The following is a 22728-nucleotide window of genomic DNA, read 5'->3' as shown; positions in this document are numbered from 1 at the left end:
CTGTTGAGGGAATATGTACAGCTCACGAGGACGTGCTTGTGTGAGTTTTTGTACAGCTCTGGAGTCTGTTGTGTCAGTGTGACTCTCGTGCACAGTAATAAACTGCTGTGTCTTCGGCTTTCAGACTCTTCACTTCTAGGTACAGCAAGTTTTTATTGGTGTCTTTATTGATGGAGAACTGGCCCTGTAGAGACTGAGCGAATATTGTGCCTGTGCCACTATCAATGCACCCGATCCACTCCAGTCCTTGTCCTGGTTTCTGACGGATCCAGTGCATGTAGTAGCTCATTGAGAATCCGGAGACAGTACAGGACAGAGTGACCGACTCTCCAGGTCTCTTCACCACAGAATCAGAGGAGGTCAGGGACTGTCCATAAGAATCTGGAAGAGAAGAATAGAACTCAGTAATGTTATCTTCTACTGATTATAATGCTAATAATCTTCACATAAAAAACATAAACGTACATGAAATGAGTAGCAATAAGATACATTGTCCTAAAATCATCATTCTCTGAGTTCTGCTTCACCCAGATTTAAAGTGTATGGGAGTGTTATCTCTCACAGAGCTCACTGTAAACTAGAGCAGCCAAGAACATGCTGTTTATACACCACTCTATTTGAATAGGGAGCGTCCATGACCACTATGGAGGTGTTCAACCCACAACCACATGCTGCTCACTGGATAGATGAGTGGATGATAAGGTACTATGTAAATCTCTACAACAGAATGTTTCTCTATCAGAAAGGGAACCAAATCGAATCATTTTTAGAAGACACCTCACTCATCTAAGGAACACATTCATTCATTCATCTTCTACCGCTTATCCGAACTACCTCGGGTCACGGGGAGCCTGTGCCTATCTCAGGCGTCATCGGGCATCAAGGCAGGATACACCCTGGACGGAGTGCCAACCCATCGCAGGGCTAAGCAACACATTAGGAAACCTAAATGTAGGAATGGTTACGTGGTGATGGTTTATTTCACACAGACGACTTTCTCCTGCTCCTGTATTGAGAAGGAGTAAAACTCAGTGACAGAAAGTAAGGAATAAAACACTTGGGGAGGTTTTGTTACAGAAAAATAATCAACAATGAATCAAAGTTTCTGTTATCATCACAACATGAAGTCTTTTATTCATCACTATTTACAATTTTTCTTTTTATATTTATTTATGTTTAATCTTGTGTTAGGGCCAGAAAAACAAGTTATTTCCTGTTATCGTGTTCATTATTACAGCTAGAAACAGTCCCTTAACACTTGTCCTGAAACTGAGGAAAAACTACAAACTTTTCTGTCCTGAAGACTTTCTCATGCTGAAAATAAAGTCACAGCTTTAACCCTGATCTAGCTCTGACACTGGAGACTCCTTCCAACAACACGAAATAAACATTCTCTTTACAGAAATCTTCATCATATCAAATACTGCAGATATTTTATCTTCTAATTAAATGTTCACAAACAATTTGTAATTCATTTTCCAATTGTTTGAGAAGTTTTTAAATAATGTATAAAGTGTTTGGAATGTAGGGATTAGTTACTCAGTAAAATGTAGTTATTATTTAATTAAAGAAGTGAATTGTGATGAGGTTTTTGTGCAGCACTGCAGCACTTGTCGTGTCACTGTGTGGATCACGAGCACAGTAATACACAGCTGTGTCTTCAGTCTGCATGTTCTGTCCTCTCAGTGTCACCGTGCTGCTGGAGGCATCTTTAGAAATACTGAACTTGCTTTTTAGAGACTCTTTATGATACGTGCTTCCACCCCCCCAAATGCGGTTTATCCATTCCAGAGTTTCCCTGCAGGTTGTCGAATCCAAGCTGTGGCGTAGCTGCTATCAGTAACTGAGTAACCGGATACTTTACAGCTGAGGATTAAAGAATCTCCAGGCTTTAACATCACTGAGGTGTCCTGAGTGAGCTCTACTGCACATTCCACATCTGAAAAAAGACGTCACAATTCCAGTCAAAAATCTATGTACAGTAGGTTATAACTGCAGGAATTTACTAGCAGCTCTGAGATCATTAGTGAAGTGAAACTCACAGGATGAAGCTGCCAGCAGCAGCAGAACTGGAAGGAACATCGTATAACTAAAAGCAGTGCTAAACTCTCCAGAGCCCACAGTGACCGTGGCTGATATTTCTCTATATGTAGCTGTAAGGGGAACATTTTACATATTCATTTGCATATTGTTATGCTGGTTTTCTTTTTAGTCCATCACTGTGGATCAACTGTAACATCCAGAAGAACTTTCTGGTTTTTTTTTTTCAGAAACTGTAATTCTTCAGGTGAAACATGGATTCCGCTAGATGTAAAAACCTCCTCATCTTATGAACATTTCTAATTTGTGATTATAAATCTATAATATTAGGAACATTAAGAGATGTTCTCAGGTGAATTTATGTGAAGTGAACACACTCTTCATATCAGCATATTCAGTAAGGCGTAAAACACATGTGTGTGTTGTTATAGGACAATAATCAAGGACCAGGTGGTGTGATGTCAGGAATTGTAGAGGTGGTGGATGCAGGTGCTGATAATTTATTGTATAAAGTACAAACAAAACCCATGAAATTGTGTAATTCTGCACCCTTTGGCTCTACTGTGACATGAAGTTACTGCTACAAACCTGAAGATAATTATTTTCTAATAATCAATGGCACTGATTACTATGATCACTTTTCCTCTTATACAGCAGCAGTCTGTAAACGGTGACAATTTATTTATTAATTAAAGAAGAATATGGTGAACTCTTCATGTTTATAGTTACAGTTCTTGTTGTGATAATTTTGTAAAATACACGTTGGTGATAAACGTTAGCGAATATTCAGTAAATGTTATTTATTTCCCTTGTTGTTTCTTTCAGGAAATTATGACTATAAGAGACAGTCTCAGTGTTCAATGTCTCACAGAAAGACTTAGAAATTGTGGAGTGTCTAGCTGTGACTGAGGATATGAGAATATGTTGTACTTTAATGAAGCCTACAATGTTACAGTATATTTGTTAAGCTGTAGCGCCACCTGCAGATCTAGTGAAAATGGCCTCTACATTGAATACGCTTTTCTCTTTGACCACATCTGAGATTTTGGACGGTTGATTAACATTTTTGTACCACTGTGGTTTCTAGCACAGTAATAAACAGCAGAATCCTGGGCACTCAAACCAGTCAGCTGCAGATACACCATGTTTTTGGAGTTGTCTCTGGTTATTTCTAAACGTCCCTCAATGTCTTTGGTATATATTGTTTTACTGGCATCAGACCAGATAACCGCAATCCATTCTAGAGCTTTTCCAGCTTGTTGTCTGATCCAGTTGTCTGATCCACACTTGCTCAGACATGTTTACACAAATTCTAATTTGTTGATGTGATTATTATTAGACAAAAACACTACTTTATATAAAGTTCAGGAAAGTGTTGTGATTATAATAGTCTTTATGATGTGCAGCAATATTAGAGATATAATAATATGGATTCAAATCAACATCATTAACTTAAACAAATAACTAGATTGAAATGTTTTGTGATCATTTGTGGGATAATTTTTTTATTTAACCTTGAATCGATCAGTATTGTGTCTTGTGTTTTGTTATTGTGAACATCGAAGGAGGAGTTTTTGTACAGGGATGATGTTTATTCGTCTCACTGTGGTTTACGAGCGCAGTAATACACAGCTGTGTCTTCAGTCTGCATGTTCTGTCCTGTTAATGTCACTGTGCTGCTGGACGTGTCTCTGGAAACCTGAAACCTGCTTTTCAGTTTCTCACTGTAGTAAGTGTTACCATCACCACATATCTCTCCGATCCATTCCAGAGTTTTTCCTGCAGGTTGTCCTATCCAGTCTGTACAGTAGCTGCTATCAGTTACTGAATATCCAGACACTTTACAGGTCAGAGTCAGTGACTGACCAGGAGTTAATACTGTGGATCCGGTCTGGATCAGCTCAACACTGTGAACACCTGTTAAAGAAAAGTTATTTTAATAATGTAAAAGCAAAAAGCTTTAAGGAACCAAAACTGTATTACATGTCAAATGTAAAAACACTTACAGTGTACGGCTGCCAGCAGCAGCAGCAGTAGGGATGTAGAGATCATGGTGTGTGTTGGAGCAGAAGAAGTAAAAGCTCTTGGTCTTTGTTGCTTAAATATATAACAGAGAAGGACATTTGCATAGAGACACTCCTTATCTTAGGGTCAACATGGGATGGATTCTTATATATAAATACAAATGAGAAAACCTCCTCATCTTTTAAACATGTCTGTATTTTTTAGAGATATCTATCACTGCAGCTTGAGTTTATGTTTGAACCAATAAGAAGCTTTAGGCAGGTGTTAATGAGTAAGTTTATACACTATCAGGTGTTTTCAGGTGAATTTATAATAAAAATACTTACAGAAATTTATATTCATTTAGAACAGGAAACTTTATTTCTATTCGTTTATAATTCTGTTTCATTTAGAACCTTACATTATAACAGCATTATAAAATACATCTTGTCATGTTACTGAGAAACCTCACAACCACAGGAGGATGTAGTTACATAAATTATAGTGTTTTTATTTGTCCAACCTGTGTTTAACAACCCAAATAACTAATCACACATTATGGAAAGAGTGAAAAAGAAGAGAAAATGTAGATATTTGTCTGATAATGACTGATACTGAATGAGTCTCATACAGAATGCAGTTTGTGGATTCACTTTTTTTCACTTTATTTGTTGAGCCCTGCTGCCTCCTTCAGTTGTTTCAGTTATTGAACCTCAGACTATGAGAACAGACTGTGTGTTAAACACAACACACTGCTGGAAACATGCTGTATTATTCCTGAATCCACTCATTAAACATTGATTCCAACTGCTGGTTAAAAATCCTGTAAAATTAAGGGATTAATAATGGTTCAGAATGAAGACTCTTTTAATAATCTTTTCTTTTTTATTTAAAAATTACTTTGTGTGACTGTGTTTTAAAATGCTGCAAACGATTCTGACTTCATTCCAGTGGAAGAAAGTGAAAGTGTGAGTGAGATGATTTATTAGTTACACTGAGAGGATGTCTGTAACATGTCTCATAAGGTTTTTGTAAGAGGAATCCACTATTCTGTCTCACTGTGGTTCACGAGCGCAGTAATACACAGCTGTGTCTTCAGTCTGCATGTTCTGTCCTCCAATTGTTATTGTGTTAGTAGAAGTGTCTCTGGAGATGCTGAACTTATTTTTCAGTTTGTCACTGTAAGCTGTACCCCCAGCACTATTGATGTATCCAATCCACTCCAGAGCTTTTCCTGCAGGTTGTCGAATCCAAGCTGTATCATAGCTCGTAACTGAATATGAAACCTTGCACTGGATGGAGAGACTCTGGCCTGGCTGGACTGTCATGGAAGCAGGCTGAGTCAGTTCCTCACCATGCACATCTGTGGAGGAAAACACATGGTGATATCTCACACAATATATGCTGCACCTTTATTCTTCATCTAGTAAAGAATGAATTTGAGTCATGAATTTGACTCGATGAAGTAAACAAGGAACACAAATGAATTTTAACATAATAATTATTATGTATGGTTGAGGATCTTTATGAACATTGATACGTACAAGATCTAAATCAATCAAATGTTTAATCAGGCTTTTGTTTGTATAAACTTAGACAATCATTCGTTTCACTCGATCGACTCCACTTGAATTTTCCATGAAATCAGGTTTTCCATAATAAAGAGCCTTATTTACTGATCAACACTAAACAGGTCACCACAGACATTTTATGTAACTGAGTTTAATCTGAGTGTCATGATGCTGGATGCAGTCAGAGCAGAATGTGAAAAGAGAGATTGTCTAAATGTGCAGATGGAAACAGATGGAGATGGTTGAGTTTGTACAGACTGCCCTCTAGTGGCAAAAAGACCTGGTGTCAGATTTATACACACCTTAAATGAGAAAATGTTTCAAATGTCCTGGCTGTCAATTAAAAAAACTTTCACATGGACCAGCAATGAAAATAAAGTAAGTAGGAATTCAGTAATGGATCATTTTTATCAGCATGGTTTAAAAGAGAGAAAACACTCAGATACAGTATCAGCAGTAACATAGTAAATCATTTGGTTTAAATAATCAGTTAATTGGGAAATCAATATTAGTCTCAATGATTATGGCACTGAGCTCTTTTTCTAGTTTGTAAACATCTACTTCCATATTTCTCAATCTGTCAATTCAACTCAATTAATTTCTGTAATGCATTTAACAATGGACTTTGTCTCAAAGCAGCTTTACACAAGTACAGAAACATAAAATAAAAATTTAAAACTTTACATTTTAGCTAATTCTGGTTTTCCAATGATCAATTAATAAAACTCATTTGGTGACATGATAAAAAACTTTTTGTGTTTGTTTTTTTCCTTTTCATTGGTACATTATCAAAAAATAATAATCAAATTATACAATGTTCACATTTAACATTTAATTTCACGGGATTCTTATTAATTATTAGATTTAGATTGAGGAGTTTTTGGATGGTTTTTGTTCATTCAGGATGAAGAGTTAAAGCCTGAGTGCTGAGTGTGAATGGATGTTGTTCTTTATAATAAATGTCTTTTGCAGACACATTTCATTTCAACTAGTTATAAAAAGAGACTATTATTCCTAAGTAAACTTTTATTTATTTATTTATTTCATTAATGCCAGTGTTGGTGTCTATGTTGAAATATTTGTAATATGGGGATTAGTTACTCAGTAAAATGTAGTTATTATTTAACTAAAGAAGTGAATTGTGATGAGGTTTTTGTGCAGCACTGCAGCTTGTCGTGTCACTGTGGTCTTCGAGCGCAGTAATACACAGCTGTGTCTTCAGTCTGCATGTTCTGTCCTCGTAAGGTCACGGAGTTACTGGAAGTGTCTCGAGAGACCACAAACTTGTCTTTAAGTGAATCTTTCTTATAAATATCTCCATTATAATAAATGATGTTGATCCATTCTAAAGCTTTTCCTGCAGGTTGTCGAATCCAAGCTGTTCCTCGGTGGCTGCTGCCATCAGTGATAGAAGCTCCAGACACTTTACAGGTGATGGTTAAAGTCTCTCCTGGCTTTATAAGCAGTGAGTCTGGCTGGATGAGCTCAGTAGCACAGAACACATCTGTAAAAAGAGAAAAAGAAAAGGTGGACATGTCGAACTGAAAGGATCAGATGAAATAATAAAGCTTCAATCCAAACACTCACAGGGGGCGAGAGCCAGCAGTAGCAGTGGAGCAGAAGCAAACATGTTTGTGTTGAAGGAAGACTAATGAGAAGTGTTTCCTCTCTAGATCAGAACGCTGCTAATATTACAAGAGGAAATGCAGATTTGCATAAACATTACAGAGAGGCTGTGTTGAGTGCAGCTCTGCAGCTGTTAATCACACTCACACCCCATTTCATCTCCATATCAATTTACTGTGGAAAGTAATTCATCTGTTTGTTATTATTAATAATGATATGAACATGTTGTGATGTAATTAACGCTTCCTGTGATGGTCAGATTGAAAACTGATCTATTTCCAGTTCTCTTAAATTAATCTGAATCTCCACAATAATAAATGAAAATGATAATAATTAGATAAACGATCCTTTATTTCGTTATCAGTCATGTGTAGGCTGCACTCTAGAGAATTACATTAACACAGAAATGATTCTCATTTGATGATTCTGCCAGAAAAATAAATTATTAAATAACAATACATTTTTACATGGACTAGCGGAAATAAAGAAAGTTGGAATTCAGAAATGGAGAAATTTTTATCAGCATGGTTTAAAAGAGAGAAAACACTCAGATACAGTATCAGCAGTAACATAGTAAATCATCTGGTTTAATTAATCATTTAATTGGGAAATCAACATTAGTCTCAATGATTATTTACAAATGAACATCTACTTCCTCAGTTCTCAATCTATCAATTCAATTCATTTGTTTAGCACATTTAACAATGTACATTGTCTCAAAGAAGCTTTACAAAAGAACAGAATCACATATTTTTTTTATTTAAATTTAGTAACATTTTGAGGAAACCTTGAGAGGATCCAGGCTCAGTTGCGAACCTCATCCTCATTTGTGTGACACAGGACAGTAAATAATGTAAATGTAAATAATGTCCTTTCTACAACAGTTTGTAGTCAGTTTGTCACAATGTGAAATATAGTCAATAAATATTAGATATATTCAGGGAATTAAATAAATATTACAGTATATACATGTGTCTGTGTTTTTGTACTGATGTCTAAGGGGAAGTATCACTGTGTGTCACGGGCGCAGTAATAAACTGCAGTGTCTTCTGTCCTCATGCTGTTCATCTGCAGATACACCTGCTTCTTACTGTTGTCTCTGGAGATGGTGAAGCGGCCCTGAACAGCACTGGAGTAAAACTTCCTAGCACTATCATACTCGATAGTTGCAACAAATTCTAGTCCTTTTCCAGGCGCCTGTCTGATCCAAGCCATCCAAGAGCCACCAAAGTTAAATCCAGAGGCTGTGCAGGTCAGTTTATGAGACTGATCAGGTTTGATGATCACTGGATCAGACTCGATCAGTGTCTGACTGCAGGAATCTGAAATAGAAGAATATTCAAAGGTAGGTATTAATATTATAAATGAATGAGTGAAAAATATTTTAATTATGTAACAAATAATACTAACATTGAATGAAGATTACTAGAGTAAAGTAACTCAAAACTCTGCCTAGTCCCATCTCAAAGAATTAAAATGACTCCTGCTGCTGTAAATGAACACAAACTGCTGCTATGTTGTTGGGCTGAATGTTTCAGCATAAATGGTTCAAACACAGGATTTGGTTTGCATGACACACCCACTAGAGATATAAAAACATCATGTGTTTCAGACAAAACATTGCTGTGTTGAGTGCAGCTCTGCAGCTGTTAATCACACTCACACCCCGTTTCATCTCCATATCAATTTAATGTGGGAAATAATTCAGCTGTTTGTTATTATTAATAATGATATGAACGTGTTGTGATGTAATTAACACTTTCCTGAACTACACTGAACATTATAATCAAACCGTGTAACCGAACTTGACTTTTATTCTGGTATAGACTGAAACCCTCTAGAGGCTTTATCTGATGAATCCAGAGAGAAAGAGCTGAGAAGATTCTAGATCAGGTGTTTTTAAATCCTAAAGAAGATTTGTAATCTCTAGTGAGCAGAAGAGAAAGCTGAAATCTAATATCACAACAGCTAGACGTTGAAACTATTCTTTATACTTCTTCTTCTTTCTTAATCAAAAGTCTAAAATAATCTGCTTTATTGTCTGGTGATACTGAATGATTATATGATTAGTTACAGTATATATATCCTTACACCTCTAATTCCAGTAGTTTTGTTCTCTATTAATAAGAGCACAGACATTTGTTCTCTTCTGGACTCCTGAACACATAAAACCTGCAGACGCAGACGGGGAAAATGAGCTGCAGTTTATTTACAGAGTCATTTAAAGAACCGGAATATGAACATGTCTGAATCTGAACTTCGGGTGAAGAAGAGGATGTTTTTGTATTATAACAGGGTGAATTTGTATAAACACACTTCAGCTGTTAGATTTCATAGTTTCATGAATCCATCTTGAAAACAAGCAGCTGCTGCCCCCTACAGGTGATTTTTAATTCCAGGAGTTTGTAGTAGTGATGCTGCAGTAAACATCTACATTTCAGTTTGATCTCTCGTCAGATTCTGTGCTGCTGAACAGACTGTGTTCCTAAATTCAGGAAATGAACCATCGACCTGTAGTGTTCCTGCAGCTGGCATCACAATCAGGAGAAATAAAAGCATGAATAGTACAGTATATAATCCCAACTAGTCATCACAATCATTGTCCTAGAGGTGATTTACCTCTAGTCAAAAACGTAAAGATGTTATAATGTAAATGTGATACATAAGATGGGGAATATTATTGTAGTGTTGTACTGCCTCTTTAAGAAATAACGTTCCCGGCATTGATTGCTGTTGTGATTTATGAACGGAGAGCATGTAGTGTTGCTAAGAAAAGTATGCAGTAAACCTCTTTGTAAAGTACACGTCTCAGGTGTTGTCTCGGTCATTACAATGGCGACGAGTGAGTAAAAGGCAAAATAACGTGAAAAAAAAAATCCGAAACCACAAAGAGAGGACAAACTAAAGAAAAAAAGAAAAAAGAAAAAGACGCAGGGAAAGCCTGAGACGCGGCACGAAAAAAAAGTTACCTACACAAAAACTACAGATCGTTTCTGTAAAACTACACAGAAACGATCAAGAAAGAAACTAAACCAAAACGCAGAAAAGTATAAAGTGGATTTCACACACGCGTGTGTAAATTTCATACAGCTTCACACGCTTTGCCAAGCCCGAATAAACGCTAAAAGCAAAAGCTAAAAACGTGCTCAACAACAAAGCTACCATTATTCGATAAAACATGGATGCCACTGCTGTACTTCCACATTTTCCAAGATTTGACATTGACTCAGATCAAGGCTCACTTGCAGTGAAATGGAAGAAATGGTTATCAAGATTTGGAACATTTCTAACAGCTGGTGTAACGAACAAGACCAGGCAAAGGGCGATGTTACTGCACTATGCAGGAGAACAAGTACAGGACATTTTCGACACAATTCCAGAAAATGGCGACAGTGATGATTATGATAAAGCAGCACAAGTTCTGACTGAATATTTCAGCCCAAGCCGTAATACGGGGTATGAAGTGTATGTGTTCAGACAGGCTAAACAAAAATCAGGAGCGACAATTGATGCGTTTCACACAAGATTAAGACAGCTTGCAACGACTTGTGAATTTTCAAATGCAGACAGAGAAATAAAATCTCAGATCATACTCACATGCACATCATCTCAATTGGCGAAGAAGAGCATTGAGGGATAGTAATCTCACATTAAAACAATTGCTAGACTTTGCCAGAGCATTTGAAACTTCAGAGCAGCAGGCGGCTGGAATTGAAAATGACACACAGGCTAATACCTTCGAAAGTGTTGCAGCAGTACCAAAAACAAACCTCAATAAGAGAGCACTTACAAACCACCAGCAGAAAATAACACAGAGAACACCACATATGACATGCAGGAACTGTGGTGGCCCTTTCCCACATCCTGGAGGACAGTTAACATGCCCAGCTAAAGGAGCATCATGCAAATTATGTGGTAAACCAAATCACTTTGCTCGTTGTTGTCTCAGCAGACCACGGACGCAGCGGGACAACAAAAGATACACAAAGCCACGACAAAGACAAGACATCTCACAAAAGGTGAGAGCAGTAAAGCTAAGTGAAAACAGCCCACCAACAAAAACACTGGAGCCGGATACAACTTCAAGCACAGATGATGAATATGTCTATGTCACACAAGAACCTGCAAATGTCAAACAACCAATGACAAAAGTCTGGATAGCCCAACAACCTCTAGATATATTAATAGACACAGGTGCTACAATCAACCTGTTAGACAAAAACGCACATGACCAAATCAAAACGTCAACAAAACTACAACCAACCAACAAGAAAATACTGCCATATGGTAAACAACAACCACTTCCATTACTAGGAAAGCTAACTACAAACATCTCAGCACATGGTAAAACCACTGAGGCAACATTCTATGTAGTTGAAGGAGATCATGGATCTCTGCTCAGTCACAAAACGGCTACTGAAATTGGACTCATTCACATTGTCCTTTCTACAGACATAATTCAACCTACACCTTCTGTCGCTGACCAGCTCTTGTCAAAGTACCCAAACACCACAAATGGCATAGGAAAGCTGAAAAATGTTCAAGTTAAGCTACACATTGATGAGACAGTCAAACCTGTTGCTCAACCACATCGTAGAATTCCTTTCCATGTTCGAAAGAAAGTTGAGAAGGAATTACAACTTCTGGAAGATGAGGGAATCATAGAAAAGGTAGAGGGTCCAACACCTTGGGTTTCACCTATTGTTGCGATGCCAAAACCAAAAAACCCTGAGAAAATCCGAATTTGTGTTGACATGAGATTACCAAATCAAGCTGTATTGAGAGAGAGACACATTTCACCAACCGTTGATGACATTATTCGTGACCTAAATGGTGCGGTAATGTTCTCCAAACTGGATCTCAATTCAGGATATCACCAACTTGAATTAGCACCTGAATCCAGATACATCACAACATTTTCCACACATGTTGGATTACGAAGATACACAAGACTCATTTTTGGTATCTCATCAGCTGCTGAAGTCTTCCAAAACACCATCCAACAGGTCCTACAAGGCATCCCTGGAGTTTGAAATTTCAGTGACGACATTCTGGTATATGGTACCACAGCTGACGCACACAACAGATCCCTCGAAGCAGTCTTCCAACGGCTACATGAAAACAATCTGACAATCAACAAAGGCAAATGTGACTTTCACAAAACGTCCCTTGAGTTTTTCGGATACCTCTTTTCCAACAAAGGTATCGCACCTGACCCCAAAAAAATTGAGGCAATCACAGACATGCCACCCCCACAAAACCAAAGTGAGATGAGAAGTTTACTAGGTATGGCCAACTACAGTGTGAGATTCATTCCTAACTACTCATCAACAACTCAACCTCTGAGAGAGCTCACAAAGAAAGACTCAAAGTGGATATGGGGAAAAGAACAAAGAGATGCACTGAAAACACTCAAACACAACCTGGTGAATGCTCCTGTAATGAGTTACTTCCATCCTGACAGAGAAACCAACGTAATTGTCGATGCTAGTCCCGTTGGTCTAGGAGGCATACTAGCTCAGAGAGATAGAACCACAGATCACACCTACGTTGTCGCTTATGCTAGTAGAGCATTAACCCCAGTTGAGCAAAGATACTCACAGACAGAGAGAGAAGCCCTTGCTTCGGCCTAGTGAAAACTAAACAACTACTCAGGGAAAAAGTTTGGTTTCTGGGAATCGACAAACAGGCAGAACATTTACTTTCAAACTGTATACCATGCCAAGCATCCTCAACGCAGATCAAACACTCACCACTTCAGATGTCTGAACTACCTGAAGGTCCATGGCAAAATGTTTCTGTGAATTTTTGCGGTCCATTCCCATCAGGTGACTATCTTTTAGTTATCTTGGACGAATACTCCAGATTTCCTTTTGTAGAGATAACACCATCAACATCAGCAAACAAAGTCATTCCATTGCTAGACAAAGTCTTCTCCATCGCAGGAATCCCTAACGTAATGAAATCTGATAATGGCCCTCCTTTCTTCAGCCAAGAACTAGCTAACTTCACTACACACCTAGGTATACACCCACTAATACACTATCGCAAGATCACTCCGTACTGGCCTCAAGCCAATGGTGAAGTTGAGAGATTCATGAGAACGGTAAAAAAAGCCATGTCGACAGCTTTTGCTGAAGGAAAACCTTGGAAACAAGAATTGTACAAATTTCTGAGGAACTACAGAGCAACCCCCCATCAGACCACTGGAATATCCCCGGCCGAATTGTTGTTCGGAAGACCTATGCACATCAAATTACCGACAGTGCACAGCCCAGTACACGACGATGCACTTAGGCAAGCTGATTGCCACAAAAAGGAGAAGATGAAGCAATACTCGGACAAGAGAAAAAGAGTTTCAACATCTGAACCCATGACAGGAGATTCTCAACTCATTCGTGAAAAGACAAAAGGAAAACTCAAAACGCCATATAATCCAAAACCATGCAAAGTGATAAAAACAAAAGGCACAATGATTACAGCACAAAGAGGACAACACATCATTACAAGAAACACCTCACACTTTAAACCCCTGAAACAAAGAGTACATGTACCACTCTGTGATCTCTCTGATGATGAAATGGATGAATTCGATTATAGAGACAGACCTCAAGAACAAAGAAGACCTCCAAATGTTCCTGAAAATCCTGAGCAACGAGAAAGACGTTATCCTAGAAGAGAGAATAGGAAAAGACCTCGAAAGCTAATGGATTACACTTGATGAACTAAGATTAAAGCACTATGAGGAACAGTTATAGCATTAAAAAGAAAGTTAATATGTTCTGAGTTTTTTAGTCACAATGCGGAATGTACTATAATTCTGTTGAGGATTTAAGCGAACATAATTTCGAGAAAATGCATTCCCAGTTCTCTCAAGTCTTATCAATAATGAACATGTCTAGGATAATGTGTTATTGTTGTCATGTTTAGACATTTTTCTTCTAAAACAAAGGGAGGGATGTAGTGTTGTACTGCCCCTTTAAGAAATAACGTTCCCGGCGTTGATTGCTGTTGTGATTTATGAACGGAGAGCATGTAGTGTTGCTAAGAAAAGTATGCAGTAAACCTCTTTGTAAAGTACACGTCTCAGGTGTTGTCTCGGTCATTACAATTATAAATATTAATAACCGCTAGAATAGATTGGAATAAAGAGGAAGATCCGAGTGCTGAATGTGATTGGATGATATTGTTTATAATAAAGGTCTCTGGGGTGCAGCTTCCTGCTGAGGGAATATTTACAGCTCACAAGGACGTGCTTTTTGAAGTAATTTAGTGACACGTTTTCGTATTGTGTAGGAAACCCTTCCACAATCCCACTAAGGAATGTGTCCTAGTTTGCACGGGTTAGTGTTGAAAACACAAGATAAACTATCAGAGTTGGTCTGACCATGAACTCAGGTGTCCTTCCAAGTCCCCTCGGTCTTCTAACAAAGGATCCTCTTCAAGTTCTTCTACTTAAAGATTCAAACAATAGATTAGGTAGAAGAACAGAAAGTAAGGAATAAAACACTTGGGGAGGTTTTGTTACAGAAAAATAATCAACAATGAATCAAAGCAGAGTTTCTGTTATCATCACAACATGAAGTCTTTTATTCATCACTATTTACAATTTTTCTTTTCTTTTTATTTATTTATAGTTATGTTTAATCTTGTGTTAGAGCCAGAAAAACAAGTTATTTTCTGTTATCGTGTTCATTATTACAGCTAGAAACAGTCCTTCCCTCAACACTTGTCCTGAAACTGAGGAAAAAGTACAAACTTTTCTGTCCTGAAGACTTTCTCATGCTGAAAATAAAGTCACAGCTTTAACCCTGATCTAGCTCTGACACTGGAGACTCCTTCCAACAACACGAAATAAACATTCTCTTTACAGAAATCTTCATCATATCAAACACTGCAGATATTTTATCTTCTAATTAAATGTTCTCAAACAATTTGTACTTCAACGTATTCCTAATTGTTTGAGAAGTTTTTAAATGATGTATGTACTTGTTGCACACACAGAAAAGGCAGAAACTTCTGGTGGCACATATATTGTTTTATTGCTGTAAAAACACATAAACAAAGATACAAATTAGTTATCTTTCAACTGTGTAACAGTGACTCCAGAGTGGCTTCTTCATATATAAATGAAGGTCTATGTCCTCAAACTCACTTTGCACAATCTTATGACAACACATCAAAAGAAAATGAGAATATATTGCTGAATACTGTCTGTAACACATTAACATTTTCATGACATCAGACAGACAATAATACTCACAATTGCGCGGGTGCAGCCAGCCGTACCTCAACCGCTCTATTTATCAATAAAATATACACATTGATCAAACTAACACATATAACTAACGAATAAACATTTTATGAACACAAACTGTGATGCCACATCACTCATCTTACCTGTAAAAACACCTAAACAAAGATAGAAATTAGTTATCTTTCAACTGTGTAACAGTGACTGCCAGAGTGGCTTATTCATATATACAGTAAATGAAGCTCTATGTCCTGCGGCTCACGATCACCCTCTAGCGTCACTCGCCAGCATCTACAGGTCTAGATGATGTTCAAGCTGGCATCATTGCACAGTACTATATACAAATATATTTGCATATACATTTAACACAAGAACCATATTGAACAAATGATAACTAATAATACTAATGAGAAACAACACATGCATGACTACTTGAATCCATACTGTATCACTACATACTCAGTCATATCAAAGCTGTGTATCTTACAGGAGATCTTCACAGTTGAAGTTGAGATATTCAATTCATAAAGCTACAAACCTGAAGATAATTATTTTCTAATAATCAATGGCACTGATTGCTATTATCACTTTTCCTCTTATACAGCAGCAGTTTGTGAACGGTGACAATTTATTTATTAATTAAAGAAGAATATTGTGAACTCTTTTTATGTTTATAGTTACAGTTAATGTTATGGAACTTTTGTGAAATGTATGTATTTAATAATCACTAATTAAAGTCTGACATTTTTCTGTAAATGTTATTTATTTCCCTTTTGGTTCCTCTGTAAGAATATGACTATAAGAGACAGTCTCAGTGTTCATTGTGTCACAGAAATACATAGAAATTGTGGAGTATCTAGATCTGACTGAGGATATGAGAAAATGTTGTACTTTAAAGAAACCTATAATGTTACAGTATATTTCTTGAGCTGTAGCACCACTTGCAGATCTTGTGAAAATGCCCCAAATATTGAAAGCACTTTTCTCTTTGACCACATCTGAGATTTTGTATGATTGATTAACATGTTTGTACCACTGTGGTTTCTAGCACAGTAATAAACAGCAGAATCCTGGGCACTCAAACCAGTCAGCTGCAGATACACCATGTTTTTGGAGTTGTCTCTGGTCATTTCTAAACATCCCTCAATGTTTTTGGCGTATATTGTTTTACTGGCATCAGACCAGATAACCCCAATCCATTCTAGAGCTTATCCAGCTTGTTGTCTGATCCAGTTCATGCCATAGCCACCAAAGTTAAACCCAGATCCTTTACAGGAAAGACTCAGAGTTTCTCCAGGTTTTTTTCACCACTGAACCAGTGGGAATAGACTAAAGACTCTGACACTGAATACCTGATACAGAAAAAAAGACATTAGTGCATTTAAAAATAAATAATAAAATATATTTGGGATTCAGCATGAGAACTCACCTATGAGGCTGATTAGTAGCAGGAATAAGGAGAGTGGGAGCTTCATGGTGAGTGTTGATGAGACTCGATCGCTCCACTCAGCTCAGCTGCACATAAATACTGCCATGATAGAAAGCATGTGGGAGTCTTGATGATGTAACAGAGAGGAACTGCAACTAATCCTTCAACCTACATTATCAGAAGTTCTTATTAGTGATATGATTATTACAGTGTTTATCATGTGCAGTAACATAAAAATAAATTGTATTATGGTTTAAAATCTTTATTACAATTATTTAAAAAATGAACTAATTCAATCTCTTTGTTCTCATTTGTGGATTATTTATTTGTTTATTTATTTTACATCTTTTAAGATTTGGATAGATTAGTGTTGTGTCTTGTTATTGTGATCACTGAATGAGGAGTTTTTGTACAGGGACGTTGTTTATTCGTCTCACTGTGCGCAGACGAGTGCAGTAATACACAGCTGTGTCTTCAGTCTGCATGTTCTGTCCTCCAATTGTTATTGTGTTAGTAGAAGTGTCTCTGGAGATGCTGAACTTATTTTTCAGTTTGTCACTGTAAGCTGTACTCCCACCACTATCGATGTATCCAATCCACTCCAGAGCTTTTCCTGCAGGTTGTCGAATCCAAGCTGTATAATAGCTCGTAACTGAATATGAAACCTTGCACTGGATGGAGAGACTCTGGCCTGGCTGGACTGTCATGGAAGCAGGCTGAGTCAGTTCCTCACCATGCACATCTGTGGAGGAAAACACATGGTGATATCTCACACAATATATGCTGCACCTTTATTCTTCATCTAGTAAATGAATGAATTTGATAAAGCACTCACAAGAAGCAGCTGCCAGCAGGAGCAGTAGAGATGTAGAGAACATGGTGTGTGTTGTTTGGACTGGAGTCTTCTCTGTTCTCCAAAGTTTAACACACACCATCACATCATATAAATAGAGTGAGATCCAGCTCTGACACTTGGATTTGTTTATCTGCTGATGATGGGAGGAGATTGTATCTGAAATGTATTTAAATCATCAGGAGGAGATTCATCTGATGGAGGATGTGTTGGTTTATAAACTCAACTTTCAACAAGATTTTTTATTTGGAATGTTGTCTTTGGAGTTGTAAACATGTTTTCTCACAATATTTATGCTATAATTGACCTAAACAATAACTGTAAAATTTATAAAATACACAGATTATTGTAGTTAAATATGAATCAGTTTTGCAGAATCCCAATAATCAAATATCTGTCCGGTGAGTTAAATGAAGCTGGAGAACGATTATAATGTTTAAAGTGAGAGAGTTTCTTTAAAAAGACTGACATCTAGAGGCACATAAAGAATTATAATTATAATAATAGCTTAAATTGTGAGTTACAAAAAGCTTTGGAATAGATTGGTGTTGCATTAATGATGGATTAACTGTGTATTCACTTGTGTTCAAGAAAACAATTTATTTTAATGTTGAGACAAAGATGAAACTTTATGTAGATATCTTTGAACTACAGAAGTGTCTTAGCTCTGCTAGCTCATATATACCAGACCCCTCTGGGGACATGTGTACTGCAGAGAGAGGAAAATGACCAGGGATGTTTTTGTACAGGGCTTCAGTGAGTTTGTAGTGTTGTGTGTCTTTGGCACAGTAATACACAGCCGTGTCCTCGACCTGAAAGTTTTGTCCTCTTAAATAAACTGTGCTGCTGGATTTGTCCTGGCTGAGACTGATCTTGCTCTTCATCGTGTCTTTGAGATTAGTGCTATCACCGCTACACAGATATCCGAGCCATTCCAGTGCTTTTCCAGCAGGTTGCCGTATCCAGTTAATACAATAACTCGACACCGAGATCTTGCAAGAGATGGAGAACGACTCTCCAGGCTTCACCAGCACAGAGTCTGTCTGAGTGAGCTCCACACCTCCAACACCACCTGTGAATAAGAGCGACAGAACATCATCAAAAGTCATCAAGTCATTTTCACAAAACAAGAATTAAATCTAAATTCATTCAGCCGACACGGAGACGTACAGAATGCAGCTGAAAGCAGCAGTAACACTGATAATGACAGCATTGTTGTTGATATAAATGTGAAGTGAAGTAAAATGCTCAGCTGCTCTCCTCCTCCTCACTACACACTTACACTCACACACACTCACACAGACCTCCTTAATGTAAGAGACACAAGTGGAGGATTTGCATGAAATGCATCATCATGATCTTGAAGTCTCAGGTTTACTCATTTATACATTAACGTTCTTCCTCTTAGAAGAATTGGTCTTAGAGTGAAATGAACAAAACACTAACATGTCTCTGTGATTAACTGAACTGAACATGTTCAATCAACAACCGTCTAAAATAAGCCTCACACGATAAAGTCACAGTTTCTGAGTTCAGAAGGTGTTAGTTACATTTCTATAACAGAAGCTGTGTATTTTGATGTGTGTATTACAGTTTGTATTGGGACTGGGATGTGTGTTTTACAGTGTGTATTGGGACTGGGATGTGTGTATTACAGTGCCTATTTGGACTGGAATGTGTGTATCACAGTGTGTATTGGAATTGTGGTGTGTCTATTACAGTGTGTACTGAGATGGGATGTGTGTATTATATAGTGTATTGGGACTGTGATGTGTGTATTTCAGTGTGTATTGGGACTGTGATGTGTGTATTACAGTGTGTATTGGGACTGTGATGTGTGTATTACAGTGTGTATTGGGACTGGGATGTGTGTATTACAGTGTGTATTGGGACTGTGGTGTGTGTGTTACAGTGTTTATTGGGACCGGGATGTGTGTATTACAGTCTATATTGGGATTGGGGTGTGTGTATTACAGTGTTTGTTGGGACTGTGATGTGTGTATTACAGTGTGTATTGGGACTGGGATGTGTGTATTACAGTGTGTGTTGGGACTGTGATGTGTGTATTACAGTGTGTATTGGGACTGTGATGTGTGTATTACAGTGTGTATTGGGACTGGGATGTGTGTATTACAGTGTTTATTGGGACTGGGATGTGTGTATTACAGTGTGTATTGGGACTGGGATGTGTGTATTACAGTGTGTATTGGGACTGGGATGTGTGTATTACAGTGTGTATTGGGACTGGGATGTGTGTATTACAGTGTGTATTGGGACTGGGATGTGTGTATTACAGTGTGTATTGCGACTGTGATGTGTGTATTACAGTGTGTATTGGGACTGGGATGTGTGTATTACAGTGTGTATTGGGACTGGGATGTGTGTATTACAGTGTGTATTGGGACTGGGATGTGTGTATTACAGTGTGTATTGGGACTGGGATGTCTACTAGTTTGTTGGTCAGATCCACATTAACACAGTATGCTGACAGAGCTGTTATTTATACCTGTGGGCTTTTCCCAGCGTTTTCAGGAGCTTAGAATAGTTAATTTATATTTTCATTCCTAATAATTACTTTAGGCCACGCCCACTTTAGGGTTATATCCAGGTATCTTTGCTTCAGTTGTGTGACACGAAAGTCATGTGAGCAAAAGGGTGCTATTTTTATAACAGGGTGAATTTGCATAAATCAGCTGTTAGATTTCATAGTTTCATGAATCCTTCTTGAAAACAAGCAGCTGCTGCCCCCTACAGGTGCAGATACAAAATATTATAATGTTCTTGCTGCCAATTAAAAAATAACTTTCACATGGACCAACAATAAAAATAAAGAAAGTAGGAAGTCAGAATTGGAGCATTTTTATCAGCATGGTTTAAAAGAGAGTAAACACTCAGATACAGTATCAGCAGTAACATAGTAAATCATTTGGTTTAACCAAATCAATTAATAGGGAAATTAATATTAATTTTTTTCCCTAGATTTGTGAACATCTACTTCCGTAGTTCTTAATCTGTTAATTCAATTCACTTTATTTATATAACACATTTAACAATGGATATTTTCTCAAAGCAGCTTTAAAAAAGAAAAGAAACATAAAATAAAAATTTAAAAATTAAAGTTTAAATTTTGTAACATTTTTTGTAACAGACTGTGAGCTTTTCATGTGTCTGTAGTAAGTCTGTGTTTTTGTATTGATGTCTAAGGGGAAGTATCACTGTGTGCTGTAACTCCCTCGGGCGCAGTAATAAACTGCAGTGTCTTCTGTCCTCATGCTGTTCATCTGCAGATACACCTGCTTCTTACTGTCGTCTTTGGAGATGGTGAAGCGGCCCTTAACAGTGCTGGAGTAATATATGTAACTACTACTGTAGATGCTTGCAAGCCATTCCAGCCCTTTTCCAGGTGCCTGTCTGATCCAAGTCATGTAATAGCCACTAATGTCTAATCCAGAGGCTGTGCAGGTCAGTTTATGAGACTGATCAGGTTTGATGATCACTGGATCAGACTCGATCAGTGTCTGACTGCAGGAATCTGAAACAGAAGAATATGTAGGAATTAACATTAATAGTAGAATATGTAGGAATTAACATTAATAGTAGAATATGTAGTAATTAACATTAATAGTAGAATATGTAGGAATTAACATTAAAACAGGAACAAAACATTTTTTTAAATGATGTAATAAATAATACTAACATTGAATGAAGATTGCTAGAGTAAAGTAACTCAAAACTCTGTCTAGTCCCATCTCAAAGAATTAAAATGATTCCTTCTGCTGTAAATGAACACAAACTGCTGCTATGTTGTTGGGCTGAATGTTTCAGCATAAATGGTTCAAACACAGGATTTGGTTTGCATGACACACCCACTAGAGATATTAAAACATCCACAGAGGAACAGACGAGAGGAGAAAAAGCTTCCTGTAAGACTAAAGGTCTGTTTCATGCTGTCAGCTTCATCACTGCTCTTTACTCATTAGATGTTTTTTTTTTAAGCTGAATGTGTATTAATGAACAGTTAAAGATGGTCTTGTTCACACAGATCGCTCTCACAAGGCATCAAACATCAGTAACTTGGTCCTGTATTGAGAATAATTTCTAATTTCTCCTAGAAGAAATGAAGACCTGGACCTTTATCTAAAATCCAACAGAAGCATAAGAGCTCAGTGAAACATAGAGTAAGGAATTATAAACATAGAGGCATGATGTTCTAGGAAAATAATCAAGGGCAGGGTGACAGTATGCAGTAGCATGTGTGGACGTCTTTTGTTCCTCTAAGACCTCTTTCTGTGTGGTGTCATATATTGAATCAACATTATTGGAGGAATTATTGTGATTATATAACAGTGTGTTTGGAATGTAGGGATTCGTTGCTCAGTACATTACATTAATTATCCATTTAGGTGAATGAGGACTGGGATGGACTCTGGAGCCTGCACTCTGACCCAATAAAACACTTCCTAATGATGACCGAGTGACTGAATACATTACCCTGATTATTGTCTGGTGATACTGAATGATTATATGATTAGTTACAGTATATATATCCTTACACCTCTAATTCCAGTAGTTTTGTTCTCTATTAATAAGAGCACAGACATTTGTTCTCTTCTGGACTCCTGAACACATAAAACCTGCAGACGCAGACGGGGAAAATGAGCTGCAGTTTATTTACAGAGTCATTTAAAGAACCGGAATATGAACATGTCTGAATCTGAACTTGGGGTGAGCAAGAGGATGTTTTTGTATTATAACAGGGTGAATTTGCATAAACACACTTCAGCTGTTAGATTTCATAGTTTCATGAATCCTTCTTGAAAACATGCAGCTGCTGCCCCCTACAGGTGATTTTTAATTCCAGGAGTTTGTAGTAGTGATGCTGCAGTAAACATCTACATTTCAGTTTGATCTCTCGTCAGATTCTGTGCTGCTGAACAGACTCTGTGTTTCT

General features: G+C 37.4%; 1 pseudogene and 6 gene segments (V, D, J or C); all 7 read right to left on the bottom strand.

Annotated features, from left to right (window-relative positions):
- Positions 1–73: 73 nt before the first annotated feature.
- Positions 74–517, bottom strand: LOC132861637 (Ig heavy chain V region 914-like). The segment is given in 2 exon segments: positions 74–381; positions 466–517. Coding segments are annotated over 2 exon segments (351 nt in total).
- Positions 518–551: 34 nt separating this feature from the next.
- On the bottom strand, positions 552–2082 carry LOC132861636 (Ig heavy chain V region 914-like; annotated as a pseudogene).
- Positions 2083–2718: 636 nt separating this feature from the next.
- LOC132861634 (Ig heavy chain V region 914-like) lies at positions 2719–4092 on the bottom strand. The segment is given in 3 exon segments: positions 2719–2812; positions 3651–3957; positions 4047–4092. Coding segments are annotated over 3 exon segments (447 nt in total).
- A 2701-nt stretch (positions 4093–6793) lies between these two features.
- Positions 6794–7245, bottom strand: LOC132861456 (immunoglobulin heavy variable 4-39-like). The segment is given in 2 exon segments: positions 6794–7119; positions 7203–7245. Coding segments are annotated over 2 exon segments (369 nt in total).
- A 378-nt stretch (positions 7246–7623) lies between these two features.
- LOC132861632 (immunoglobulin heavy variable 3-7-like) lies at positions 7624–8703 on the bottom strand. The segment is given in 3 exon segments: positions 7624–7667; positions 8267–8563; positions 8652–8703. Coding segments are annotated over 3 exon segments (393 nt in total).
- An 8610-nt stretch (positions 8704–17313) lies between these two features.
- On the bottom strand, positions 17314–17802 carry LOC132861631 (Ig heavy chain V region 914-like). The segment is given in 2 exon segments: positions 17314–17666; positions 17760–17802. Coding segments are annotated over 2 exon segments (396 nt in total).
- A 754-nt stretch (positions 17803–18556) lies between these two features.
- On the bottom strand, positions 18557–18990 carry LOC132861630 (immunoglobulin heavy variable 5-51-like; the record flags this gene model as incomplete). The annotated part of the segment is given in 2 exon segments: positions 18557–18849; positions 18948–18990. Coding segments are annotated over 2 exon segments (336 nt in total), but the record flags the coding sequence as incomplete, so codon positions are not given.
- Positions 18991–22728: the final 3738 nt, after the last annotated feature.

Source organism: Tachysurus vachellii, chromosome 18 (genome assembly GCF_030014155.1).
Source record: "Tachysurus vachellii isolate PV-2020 chromosome 18, HZAU_Pvac_v1, whole genome shotgun sequence".
Lineage (NCBI taxonomy): Eukaryota > Metazoa > Chordata > Actinopteri > Siluriformes > Bagridae > Tachysurus > Tachysurus vachellii.
This window is presented reverse-complemented; position numbering and strand designations above follow the sequence as displayed.